At 35.8% G+C, this 14,036-nt stretch overlaps 1 protein-coding gene across 1 annotated transcript; it reads left to right on the plus strand.

Annotated features, from left to right (window-relative positions):
- The first annotated feature begins 777 nt into the window (after positions 1–777).
- LOC140882305 (uncharacterized) lies at positions 778–12,721 on the plus strand. The gene is made up of 7 exons (XM_073288240.1): positions 778–1,020; positions 1,124–1,438; positions 1,623–1,708; positions 9,055–9,201; positions 9,611–9,713; positions 11,879–11,991; positions 12,355–12,721. Exons 2-7 carry the CDS (start codon positions 1,207–1,209, stop codon positions 12,445–12,447), a joined length of 774 nt encoding a protein of 257 aa, XP_073144341.1. The 5' UTR covers positions 778–1,020; positions 1,124–1,206; the 3' UTR covers positions 12,448–12,721.
- Positions 12,722–14,036: the final 1,315 nt, after the last annotated feature.

A 14,036-nucleotide genomic window follows, 5' to 3' on the forward strand; every position in this document is an offset into this window, starting at 1 on the left:
CCAGAAGCTCAAAGCTCTACTGAAAAATTCTTGGTCGTTCTGGATTCATTCTTCAACTCCTTAAACCCATTTGAGTATTTCTTAATCATATTTTAGCCAATTAAACATAATTAAACACTTGATTAACTTAATTCAGAGACGGGTTACTACATATTTACTTGGAGATGAGCTTTTTATCTGTTAATTTTTAACATCGAGATGATGGGAGAGACGAATTTGGGAAACATTACAAAACATTATGGACCAATTTGAGAGCTTGAAGAAACAGAGACTATTGTGGAAAAATGACAAATGATAGGGACCAAAACAGGTGATATCCCACAATATATATGTATATATATATATCTTATTATTAACGTTGATTATTCACTTCCAACCCAATGATTAAGGGAGTGTTTGCAATAGATTGTGCTTTTGTAGAAGTGATTAATTTATAGATTATAAAAAAGTTAAGAAAAATCAAAAGTTGGTAGTGTTTGGAAACAAATGTGAAAATCTAAAAATCAAAGTTTGGTAGTGTTTGATAAATAAGTGATTAGAATGATTTTAACAATAACCTTCTTATTAGAATCAATTTTAGAGAATCATAATCACCACATTACTAGCTTTTGAATTTCAAATAAGTTAAACATAAGCTAACACATAATCTAGGTTTAAAAAACAAACAAAAATAATTTTGTTAAATTAAAAGCTAACAATCAATTTTTTTTACTAATTGGCACGCGCCCTAACGAGAAGTTATGGTCCTACTAATCGTCGTTCTTTCTTTTTTTGATTCAAAGACCTAGTAAACGCATCTACCGTTCCACTTCAAAACCCTAACCCCCGCAATCTTCTTTCTTTCTTTCTTTTTTTCTTTTGCATTTCGGTTGTTCTTCGGCAATTTGGGATGCTTACCATCTTTATTTTCGCACCATTACTTGATTTTTGTTGTTGTTTGATAGCATGATGGATTGTGCAGAATTTACGACTCTGCGTGCTGTGAATATTATCCGTCAACTTTGGGTCTCATGATCAGTGGTTAGAAATTGAGCTGGAAATTTACATTTTTTTTAATCTCCCAGCTGTCTGTGATGCCTATCATGAAACTCTTGGCTGATTTGTTGCTCTATAATTTGTTCAGGAGGCTCTTTGTTGACATGATCTGTGACGTAGCTATTTCTTTCGTGATCCTTTTGATTTAGTCTGCATTAGAATTCGTCGGCAATGCAATTAGTCCCCCATGAGATTCGGAGGGAGGATAGCTCAGAAACAGAGCCCATTTTACTCCAGCCCAGCTGCGTGCAAAGATTGGAGGAATCGGCATCCTCCATTGCTATAAGCGTGGCTGTGGATTCTTCTGTAGCTGCTGATGATATATCTGGTCTTAATGTTGATGAGGTTATTTCTCTAGTGCGTCCGGATCAACCGCAATGTCGCATATGCCTTGATATCGAAGGTCTTTTCGATTATTTGTTTTTCCTTGAGTTGAGTTCCTATCATCTGAGATAGATTATGGTTTCCCACAAGTCAGGCACGGAAAGAATGCTGCGCCTCCATTACAGTTATTTTCTTGTAGTTTTGACTAACTAATAATTCTCAGCTATTCTGCTTGATCATAATCATTTCGTATTTATGCACAGGAGAAGAATTAATTGCACCATGTCATTGTAAAGGCACCCAAAAGTATGTCCACAGATCATGTCTTGATAATTGGAGGTCAACAAAGGTGATTCTTCATAATTTTCTTATATTACAGTTTTTCTTCATGCACTATTATAACAGGGTAGCTTGCCAGTTTTTGGACTACTGAGTGGTGGACTGTCTGTTTATTATGTCCTATGGTGGAAATATTCAAAACTATTGAGAAAACCGTTCCACATGATATTAGAACTATCATTTGGATGAGATGGTGATCAAAATTCTTTAATTTATGTTGATGTATGCTCAATTTTTACTGCATCCGTCTCAAAATCCACCTACTTTGAATAGGTGCATCATAGCTATTAGACCATGGTAGAATCGATAGGCTATGTGCTTAGTTTCTTCTCTAAATCCACCTACTTTGTATAGGTGCATCATAACCATTAGACCATAGTAGAATCGATAGGCTATGTGCTTAGTTTCTTCCATGTAAGTGCAGTGCTCTGAATTGTGATTCCACCATTGATATTAATTATTGATTTGGTAAACTGCAATATCCAATACATGCTTTATCAGTACACATTGAAGTTTGATGTATTTTTTACTGCTTGGATATACCAGCCATGGTTTAATCTATAGACCTACTCTGTGTTGCTGCTCATGGATTTTTCACTAGTAAGTGCAACATTCTTAATAATTCATCGGAAATGTTATGAAATACGGTGAAATTTGATGTATTTTTTACTGGTTGGATATTCCAGTCATGGTTTAATCTATAGACTTACTTTTTGTTGCTGCTCATGGATTTTTTACTAGTAAGTGTAGCATTCTTTAATAATTCGTTGGAACTGTTGTGAAAATGATTTATTTGAGGACCATTATTGGTAAGAGCCGAGTATTTTTCACAGTAAATGGTCTAATAGAAATGTTCTATTATTTCATGATGGCGTTCAATATAAGATGTTATTTGCTGACTATCCAAACATAAATGATTCCGTACTAATAAATTGGTGCATTTTTATACAATGTCCACTTTTCCTTTACATATTATGCTGCTTTTCTTATAAAAGTGTATGTTATCTGTAACACCCCAAATACATTCAATTATATATATATATATATAAAGGATCATGTGTTAATTACAAAAAACGGATAAGATATCCGCAGACTGAACCCTTAGTACCCACTAAATATATCAACAAAATATAACACTCCAATCTCTTACTAAATCTAGAATCGAGAACATAGCTAACTCTTTATGATTCCTAATCCACGTAGAGGCCTTCAGTTTCATCTTTTCCCAACAGATAACTCCCGATTCTGCTTTATCTTTAAAAATTCTCTTGTTCCTCACCAGCCAAACGTGCCAGCAAATACAATGCATCACCACCGTCCAAAGTAATCTCCCCATCCTACCAAGTTCGCGCCCTAGATCACCCAAATAAATCATTCATTGACCTCAAAGTTACCAACAAGAAGCCCAACTCTGCCAGAGCCCTATACTAAAGGCCACTGGTGAAAGAACAGTGAATGAATATTTGGTCCTGTGTCGCCACCTCCCGCCAACAAAGCACACACCAACTTGGACTTAGAGAACAAGAGGGCCAATGCTTTTGCAAAGTCTCACAGGTTGGAAGCTTTCCTTGCACTGCAATCCACGAAACACTTGAACCTTCGATGGGATAGGCAATTTCCAAATGACACGAAACAATGGGAACGAAGGGAAGTCCCTGTCAGGGAAAGAAGACTCATAGAATGATTTAACCGAGAAAAAACCCAAAGAATCCCCCACCTACTTCCTAAAATCCGACGCCCGTGCATCCAACCTAACCCTCTCTAAGGATTCTAACAAAAGACTCAACTTATCCACTTTCACATCCGTCAAAACCCGCTTAAAATGAAAATTCCAAGAGACAGCCGAATCTAGGGATTGACTTTCCGACTGAGCAAAACGAGAAATCGGAGAATCATGAATCGAAGATAACTGGAAGAGAGAAGGATAAAGATCTTTAAAAGCGGAATACCCCCACCACATGTCTTCCCAAAATCTGAAAATGTTACCCCCTTTGAGCACTGCTCTCACCGATCGGATGAAAACCGATTAAACTCTGGAGATACACTTCCAAGGGCTTCTAAACGTGACGATGCTAGCCAGCCCCGCATCTCATCCATTATCTTGCATCCCGTACTTACTAACAATAACTTTTCTCCACAATGCCTCTCTCTCATTTGAGAATCTCCACCACCACTTTCCTAGAAAAGCCCTATTCCTTAAGCCAATATTCCCAATACCCAAACCGCCTTTTTTCCTTCGGTGTAGAGACCTTATCCCAAGTCACCCAATGACCGTGTGATTCCCCGTCAGCTCCTTCCCAAAGGAAATCTCATAATCTTTTCCATAACATCCGCTACACCTTTCGGTACATCGGCAAAGCATTCAACACTGCTGAAATTAATGTCAATCTACCCCTTCTGGACAAAAATGTCTTCTTCCAACTTGCTAATTTCTTTGACATCTTAAACAAAACCGGTTCCCAAAACAATAACTTCAGTGAATTACCTCCCAACGGAATCCCCAAGTATTTAATAGGCCAAGAATCTCTCCCATGACCGATTTCTGCCACCAATCAACCACCTCTTCTTCTTCTTCACAATTAAGCCCCATCAAGGCGTTCTTCCCTAAATTAATCTTCAGTCCTGACATTTGACAAAATGATTTCAGAATTCCACCAAAAAACGCAAATGTTCATCTTCCTCAACAAAAAACAGTGAGTTGTACATGCATCGGTGACTCATCAACTGCATGCAGAATTCGGAACCTCCGAAGTGTGATCGGAACGTCTGAACTCCGGTGATTGAAAACGTGTCACGCATGCAGAGTTCGGAACGTCCGAACTCGGGTTCGGAGCTTCCGAACTTGGCCTATATATAGGGGTCCGAGGCTGCATTTTTAAGTCACAATTCACAGCTTTCCCCTCTTGATTATTCAGTCTATTTAGTGAGTTAGCTATACAACTTAGGGCCCGACGATGAGTGAGGTGCTTCTGGAATAACATCGGAGTTGTGATTAGAAACTAGGGATATCGACATCAGCGGGCTAACGACGGACGCATGTATGGTCCGAAAATCTTATGAATAAATATGAATATTTCTTAGCTTAGTTAAGATTTTTAGAACATGATTAGTGATATGATAATCACTTCACTTTAGGCTTGAGACTTAGACCCTGATTGTACTCAACCTAGCACATAGAGGTACGTAAGTATTAAGTACTGACTGAGATTGCCAGCTGAATATGCATGCGTATATGTTGCATTTATGTGCCACGATAGATGTTTTACTGCTTTTATACATACTGCATGTGCACATGAACGTTGAGTCGTATCTCCTTCGAGATAGCCGTTCTCGTAGGGTCGCTCAGCCCTACACCTGTTTATACTGTCTGACTCCGGGAGCTACCGCAATGGCGGAGACTTATGCTACGGTGGTATGACGAGTGTGTGAGCTACCTCGCGGTCGGATTCCCAGATGAGGCTACACACATTGGCGCCTGGTTTGAGCAGGACTTGGCAGTTGACTAGTCATCCAGTCATATCATGCTGCATGCATCATATTAGTTTTGTATACTCATATTTACGTACTGGGCGTTACTCGCTCACGTCCTTGGTGTTATCTTGGACACCCCGTCCACGGGGCAAGTCTCAAGTGGGACGGAGCGAGTTGTTAGAGGCAGGTTTAGTCGCTGAACTAGGAGATGCTGGAAGTTTTATTTGCCTACAGTAAGTTTCATGTAAATATTGTTATATGAATACATCGAGTTTTTAGTACCAGTTGTATTCCGCTGGTTTCTGTTGTACTAGGTTTTTAAGTTTCCGCAAGATTACTCTGTTTTAATGATTATGTTTCTATTAAGCAAATTGCATGCTTAAGACTGAAAGATAGTAGGGGATTTGGGTAAGGTCACTATAGTTTCACTGGTGATGCCATTGATAATTCACCCCTCATAAAATTCTTCGAAAACCCTCATCAAATCCCCTTTAACAATATCCCAACACTTCTGATAGAAAGCCATTGAAAATCCGCCCGGACCCAGAGCCTTTGATCCATCACTGTCGAAAATTGCCGCTTTAATCTCATCCTCTGAAGAGGGTCTCTCCAATTCTAAACCTGCCTCTTCATCAATAGCACTCCAATCCACCCCTTCTGTACCCCACCCCCATCCTCCGATTTGGTGTACAATTTCTTGAAATATTCCACTATGATAGTCTCTATCTCTTCCCCATCGGATGTCACTGTCCCATCCTCCTTTTCCACTTCTTTCATTTACTGACCTATTCCTCCGCTGATTCAAAGGCGAATGAAAGAATTTTGTATTATTGTCTCATCCATCAGCCATTTAACTTTCTCCTTTCGATGAAACATCTGACTTCTTTTGCACATCAACTCTACTAACTCCCCTCTAATTACCTTCCTCTCCAATACCAATTCCGTAGATCCCTGGCCCTCGCTTTCTTTCTCATCAAAAGTGAAATCTTGTTTTTCAACTCCGCGCATCCCTATCCCAAATTCCCAAAGACCTCTCCGTTCCATTTTTTTCAGATCACTTTTGACAAGTTTCAGCTTCATCATGAATTTATGTCCTTCCCAACCCCGGATCTCAAAATTGTTCCACCATGATGAGAGATTTTGTTTAAAGTCCTTGTGATCTAGCTACACATTCTCAAATCTGAATGGAGTTGGGCCCCACTTTACCTTCGACGTGTCGATAGTTACCGGAAAATGGTCTAATGTAGTCTGGGCAGCACCATTTGTCTGTGATCTGGAAAAAGATCCAGCCAATGTGATCTGGAAAAAGATCCGCCCAGCCTCCTAAAAACAAAAATCTGTCCAACCTCTAGCAAATAGGGTTATCCCTGAAATTGGACCAAGTAAATTTTGCTTTCAAAACAGCGGGTCATATAACTCCAACTCCCCAATCAATGATTTTGATTGTGTGTTGGCTTGGACTTGGACTTGGACTTGGAATTAAAAATTACAATTGCTTGTTTCGATTGATCAGAACAATAACAAAAAGGTTTCCGTTTTTATGTTCTATCAATCGATAGAAGGGCAAAAACATGTTAAGTTTTCTTATTGCTTTTCTTTATCTAGAAAATTCAAATTTTGATACCTAAAACCCCATAGCTAGTCCGAACAATGTGAGAACAATAATCAATTTTCTCGAATGGTTGGATGGGAAACCCACCTTCTCTGATTTTATCTTGAAAGTAGATTCTTGTCTATCCAAATCCATGAGATAAAATCCCTTTTCGCCACGTTTCTATGGCAGAGAAAAGAAAATCCCAACCTTTATACCTCCGCTCTATTACAAAAATTACAGAGAAGAAAACCTTAGTTCCATAAATAAAATAAAGCAGGCAAGGAAATCCATTGGCCTTTGTATCATCCACTTACTGGCGCCTTAAATACACGTTTCTCTAGTCACCCAAATTATGTTTTGTTTATATTTTGATTATTGATTATGGTGTTATTGATTATTATTCAATAGAATTTTAGGATTTAAGAATATTATTGATAGATGTGACTTGGATGTAAAAGACGATTTATAGTTCAGTTTGCTATTATAAGATAATTTTCAAGGTTAGATTTAATTGTTTGATAGTTTTACAATTTAGATATTTGAGATTTTGTTGCGAATATGTATTCGACTCAATTCAAGAATTAAATATGATTTTAAATTAAAATTGAAATATATTCACTTTATTTGTAAGGTTTGGATATTAAATGGGTCTATTTATATCTTTAGTACTTTGAAAAATAAAAATCATAGATACATTTTATTTGTTAGGATTATAGTCTAACTCAATTAACTTTGGTATAAATTTTGGAATTCCGAGAGTTTTGTCCAAGTTGTGTTGTATGATCAAATAAGCTAATGATTTCAAGTGCGTACACTCCTTGTTCCGGCATTATTTTGCAAAAGCTCCATGATAATGAATGTAGATGCAAACGTGATATATGCTTTATTGATCAGTGTTTGCTGAAAATTTGTCTTTTGCTATGCTATGCTATGTTCTGTTTTATTTTGTTTTGATGTATCATGCTGTGATATGTTATGTTATGTTTGTTCTGTTCTATCTGTCATGTGAGCCACTTTTTGACTTGGGGTGTTCAACGTGCTGCGTGCAAAGTGCATGTAAGCCAGCCTTTGTTTCCTTATGCTCAATGTTGTGTGATGGAATTATGTAATGTGATGTCTGTTTTACTCTGCTCTGTTTTTTTGTCATGTGAGCCACCCCTTAGTTCTTATAGGTCTACATGCGAGGTGGCTTACATGTGCGGTGTGTGTGCCTTGCACATAGCACGTTCACCCATAGGAAGCAAGATGTTACTAACATCACAAACATAACATATCATAATAGACACACACATAAGAGAAGAACAAAACAAAGCGTAGTAGAACACATTACATAATTTTAACTCATAAAGTGCTTGATTATCATTGAATGAATATATCAGAACATACTAGAGCAACATATATCAATAATGCGTATATCAATAAAGCATATAACAATCACATATGAATCCAAATGTATGTATTTTCATAGAGCTTTTACTGAATAAAGCCGGAATAAGGAGTTTGCGCACCTGAAGTTTGATTGAAACATAAACAAAAGTTTCAAAATTTATAACAAAGTTATTTGAGCTAGAAAATAATCCTGAAAAACTATTCTTTTTAAAGTGTTTAAGACATAACTAGACCCATTGTTATAATATCCCAAGCTTATTAATAAAGTGAGAATTTTCAGTTTTAATTAAAAATCATAGTTAATTCTTAAATCGAGTCAACCCATATTTACAACAAAATCTCAAAGTTGCAAATTCTAAAACTATTTGACAATAAACCTGTTATATAAAACTGGCAAACTGAATTCAGATTATAAATATTTGATTAACAGACTAACTCCTATTGTAAAAGCATCTTATATATCCAAGTCACATCAATTTCGAACACCCTGTATAAAAGAATTCTTAAATCCTAAAGATCTATTGAATAATAATCAATAACAGTGACACTATAATCGAGATATAAGCTAACATTAGTTTGTGTGATTAGAAGAGACTTGAGATTATGGTGACAGGTGTGGATGGTTGAAAGGACGGTGGATTTCCTTCCTTGCTATAGCGTAGGGGGTGTAAGGGTTGAGGGTTTTATTTTTTTCCTTTACTGTAGAAATGTGGCAAAAATGGTTTTTATCTCTTGGATTTGGATAGATATGAATCTACTTTAAAGATGTAAATAGGTATAAGTCCAATCCCAATCACAATCAAAATCTTATTGAGATTAATATTCTTAGCATTTAATTTAAATACTACCATTATTAATTTGTTGTTGCAATTTATTGAATATGTTTCCTCTCAACACTGCAGGAGGGCTTTGCTTTTGCTCACTGTACAGAATGCAGGGCAAAGTTTATATTGCGTGCTAACGTCCCTCCCGATCGGTGGTGGTTGAGGTTAAAGTTTCAGTTTCTTGTTGCAAGGGATCACTTGGTCATTTTTGTTATTGTTCAGCTGGTAAGGATTGCCCTTCAGCACAGCTGCTTCTCAATACATGCGCGCGCGTGTGTGTGCGTGTGTGCGTGTGTGTGTGTGTGTGATGGTTTGATCATAACTGAACAATTGTAAAATTTACTCATTTGTGTCTCTATGAACGATGGTGTCGTAGAAGAGCAATTTAATCAAGAATCATATTATATTAAGGTTTACAAAAGACTCTTCTTGTAAGTTTGAAAGCTGAAATCAACCCATTACAAATTAAATAGACCTTGAACATTAGCATTCACAGAAACCACACATATGCAAGAACTTGAGAGAGCACGAAAAACAATTGTTTTCGTACCTTTCAGCTAGCCCTTATTATGGGCCTGACCATAGTTTTGTTACTTTGGTTCGTTAGTGACGTTTGTATAAACACTTTCTGTAGATTGTTGCATTCTTAGGTGTACTGGTATACAAATTTTATGGAGAAGAACTCCGGGAGATGTTTGGTTATGAAGAACACCCATATGGATTTTATATTATGGCAGGTGAATGTTCTATGTCTTACAACACATGCTATTTCAACTTTTGAATGATTTATTACCTGAGATTGTCATCCGTTCATTTCGGTTGATGTGTAGCATTAGGAGAAATGTCTAGATCTTCATATTTTGACTTGGACGGATGTTGAAATTAGAGCAACCTTACTCTTTGAATTATTTGATGTTGTAGGCTCTTCTAAGTCCCTTTTGACTCCATTTGTGAAAACTTGATGATGGAGAGAGAACTGAATATGTAACATGAAAACGAAGAAGTTACGAGAATGTAATTAGAGATTGAGAAGAAATAGGACGAGAGAGAAATCGAGAAACATTTTGAAGTTATGCATAGGATAGTTACTTTTGTTGTTTTCTTTTCATTCACCATGGAAGGGAGGTGGCTATTTGATATCATAAATTTTGCGAATGTGAATAGGCATATGGACCAGACTTGATTTCCAGTGAAGATGATATGTCTAGCTTATAAATTATCGGTGCGCTTTTTTGGAGCTCTAACAGTTGATTTCTTGATCAAATGATTTTTGGTAGACTTGTGAGTTATGAGTACATCACCCACTTGAATTTTCTCTTTGCCATAGACTATATCATCTGTGACATGCAATTTATATCTGATATTCGGCAGTGTTCTAAATGGCCGCCTAGGCACCGCCTAGGCGGTAGGCGGCCCTCGACCGCCCCGCCTTAGACTAAGGCGGTTTCTGTAGGCGGTCCGAGGCCATCCGGCGGTCGAGGCGGTCAAGTAGGCAGTCGAGGCGGCGGAGGCGGGCGGGAAGGCGGTTGAGGCGGCCGAGGCGGTCAATTATTTTAAAATCTCAGTCAACTATCAAAATCAAATAATTTTAAAAACAGTCAAAGTCAATTAATTTTAAAAACCTTAGATATAATAAAAACACCTCTCACTCTCTTTTGTATTTACTTTTGGTTTCAAATGTCCTCCATCATCAACCACTACCTGTCTCAAACCGACTCCATCCGCCCTCCACTGCTGTCGCCAACAGCCACCATCTTAATTATCTTGTTAGTTTGCATTTATATATTTATTTGTACTTTGTCTAGATTGTATAATATTGAATGAAACTTCTTTATCATAAACATTATTTAATTACATATATTACACAAAAAAGTAAGACTATTTGTAATTACATTGCATGATTATATATAATTATAATTACCTATAAAAATTGTTAAAAAAAGAATTCAACCCCCTAGGCACTGCCTGGGCACCGCCTAGGCGGTAGGCGGTCACTGACCGCCCCGCCACCGCCTCCCGCCATTTACAACATTGATATTGGGTAAGTGAGATGTTACCTGTACAGGCACTGCCTCAATGCACATTTAAGGGTTGAGATTTATCAATACATATGAGTTCTACTATTTTTTCAGTGGACCCCACAAATATCGATAAATCCCCACCTTTAAATACATCATTGGGGTAGTGCCTGTAAAGGTAGGATGAAATTATTGCTTATATTGGGATATCAGTTTAGTTGAGCTAGCTTACAACCTTGTCATGCCCACTTGACTTGGGCTTGAGCTCGAATTTAATTGTTTAAAACCTTATTAGCTAGCTCATGGGTCATTATTTATTTATATATTTGTGTATAATCAAATGTGTGAAAGGGTGATTTTGGAACTTAAAAAAAGCTTTACCAAAAGGTAATTAAGTATTAGGTTCTCTTCCTTAATTAATACCACAAATATACACATGCATATGATATTTTTAAAAATGTTACAATTAAACATATTATGTTGCACTCATGACTATGAGCCTGAACTCACAATCGTGCTTTGATGAAACAAACTTTGAGCTGACTTTGCCTCGTAACTTGAGCTTGTCAGCCTGCTCACAAACTCAAGCGCGTAGGGTTTGAGATTGCTTCTAAGAAGAGCTTTTGAGAATTTTGTGAAGAAAAGCTCAAAAGTGCTTCCTAGAAGCAATTCCAAACTTTACCTTTATATGAGATCAAGCTAGAGTTCATTTTTTTTAAAATTCATATTCATGTTTATGAAATATACGAGCTTGACTCAAGTTGGACCTTTTTACTGTACTAAATTCTTGTACATCCATATGGTTTACAGGTTATGTGTTGGTAAGATGATCTTTTGTCTTCTATTTTAAGTTTTTCTCATCTTTCCATCTTAAAACCTTGCAGTTCTGGCGATTGTGCTCGTGGGATTGCTTTATGGCTTCTTCATCGCAATAATTTGTGGACAGAAGATCAATGAGCGCCACTACCATGTGCTTGCCAAACAGGAATTGACAAAGGTTTAGTGGATCTCCGAGTTGAGTTATGGTTTGATGGATCCTTTCAGTAATACTTGTGACAAACAGCAGAGAAGAAATAAATCAGATCAGATAAAATTAAAAAACTCAGAAACCCTGCATTTGCGTCTTAGCTTAGGTGCGCGTGTCTTGTTTATTCGGGATAATTGATATGGTAAAGGTTCAGTCTTCCAAGGCTCAATTCTTAACCAAAGAGCTTGTTTAGTGCCATCATCTTATCTTGCGAGGGTTTAGCATTTTCAGAGTACCTTAAAGAAAACTCTTAACTTGTGTGTTTGAATGTCGACATTTCTTTTCTTTCTTCTTCACATAAGCAAAATGAACATTTCATATTCTTTTCCCCAGGAATATGTGGTAGAAGACCGAGAATCCAATAAAGACGTACCTGGACTCGATCCTAGCCACGTGACCGAGCTAAGAATGTTGGGCCTCTATTAAGCTGGAGGACTTGCGTCACCTCAGTATGGATTATAATTGAAGGAAGGGTGAGAATAAATGCCTTTAATTAATTTTTTTACTTCATATTTTAATTTAGTTATAATATTTTCCAATATTCTTTTGCCCTTTTCTTTTTCCATCTCTTTTGGCTATTTATGTGGAACTGTAAAGTTGGTGTTGATGATAAGCAATTATGTAATCCCACTTGAATTTTTGTATTTAAAAATGCAATGTATAAGTTTTCCCACGGAGGAGCAAATACGATTTGTAGCTCTATTGTAATTTGATATTTATTTGGTATACCTCATAAATGCGGAAAATTCAATCCTGGCCAGGGGCGGATCCAGGATTTTAGTTATGGTGGGGCCGCCTACCAGCAAGACACAAGATTAAAAGAGAAAAGATAAATTACAGTATTAGTTATATTCAACTAATTAAGCATCAATTGTGTTTTCGAACAAAATATTTATAAGTTAAAAAAATTCAACTTTCATTAAAATTTTCGAAGTTCTCGATGATAACATCAATACAAAGATTTTTAGTAATTTTTCTATACGTATAATCAATGCATCAAAAAAAAATTAAAACATCTTTTATTTTGCTCCGAAGTTTAGTTTTTTTATTATTCATGGTTGATAATGACTTTTTTTTCTATAGTATTTATAGAAACTAAAAGAGTAAATACAGACACGATATCTAAAAACAATATTATATTCATATATCTCCCCATCTCTTTTTATTTATTTTAAATATTTTTTATTTACTTTTAAAATATATATTTCTATCTTTAAATATATATATATGTCATTTTATTTTATATTCAATTCGTGCAACATATTTATTTTTACTTCTTTTTTCACACATATTAATAATTTTTTTGAAAATGTCAATTTGTAAATAAATTTTCAAATTTACACTTATTTAATGAGTACTTATTTGTGCAAAACATTATTGAAATAATCAATATATTTAATTACAAGCCTAATTAAATATGAAAATATTCGTAAAGAAAATATTACTTATTATCGTAACAATCTATAAATTTTGGACCAAAAAAATAAAATAAAAAGTGATTTATATATGAGACAGAGAAAGTATAAATTTAGAGAATAAATTTTAAAAATCTCAATAAATATATAAATATTTTAGATATTTGGAGTTGTATCTTCGATTAATATGTTATGTTCTTCCATTTTATTTGTTATTGTAACATCATTTAATTTTATATAATTTAAGAGAATAAATTTTAAAAATTTCTGTAAATAAATAATTTATCATTAATTAATTAAATTATAATAATAATTTAGGTATTTGGTGACTAAGAGAGAGAATTAGTGGGAAAATATGAAATAAAACTTAAAAAAAAAGGGGAACGAGGAACGAACCCGGATCTCCATACATGTGAGCAAACCTTATTACAACAAGCCACACATTCTTCTAACATCTTATAGGGGCCATTCATTTATATATTTACTTTTTTAAAAAAATTAATTATATACTACTAATTTTTTTTTTAATTTTTGTGGGGGCCGTGGCCCCCCCGGATCCTATACTGGATCCGCCCCTGATCTCGGCCATGTGAAGACTAG

This window comes from Henckelia pumila, chromosome 2 (assembly GCF_033568475.1).
Source record: "Henckelia pumila isolate YLH828 chromosome 2, ASM3356847v2, whole genome shotgun sequence".
Taxonomy (NCBI): Eukaryota; Viridiplantae; Streptophyta; class Magnoliopsida; order Lamiales; family Gesneriaceae; genus Henckelia; species Henckelia pumila.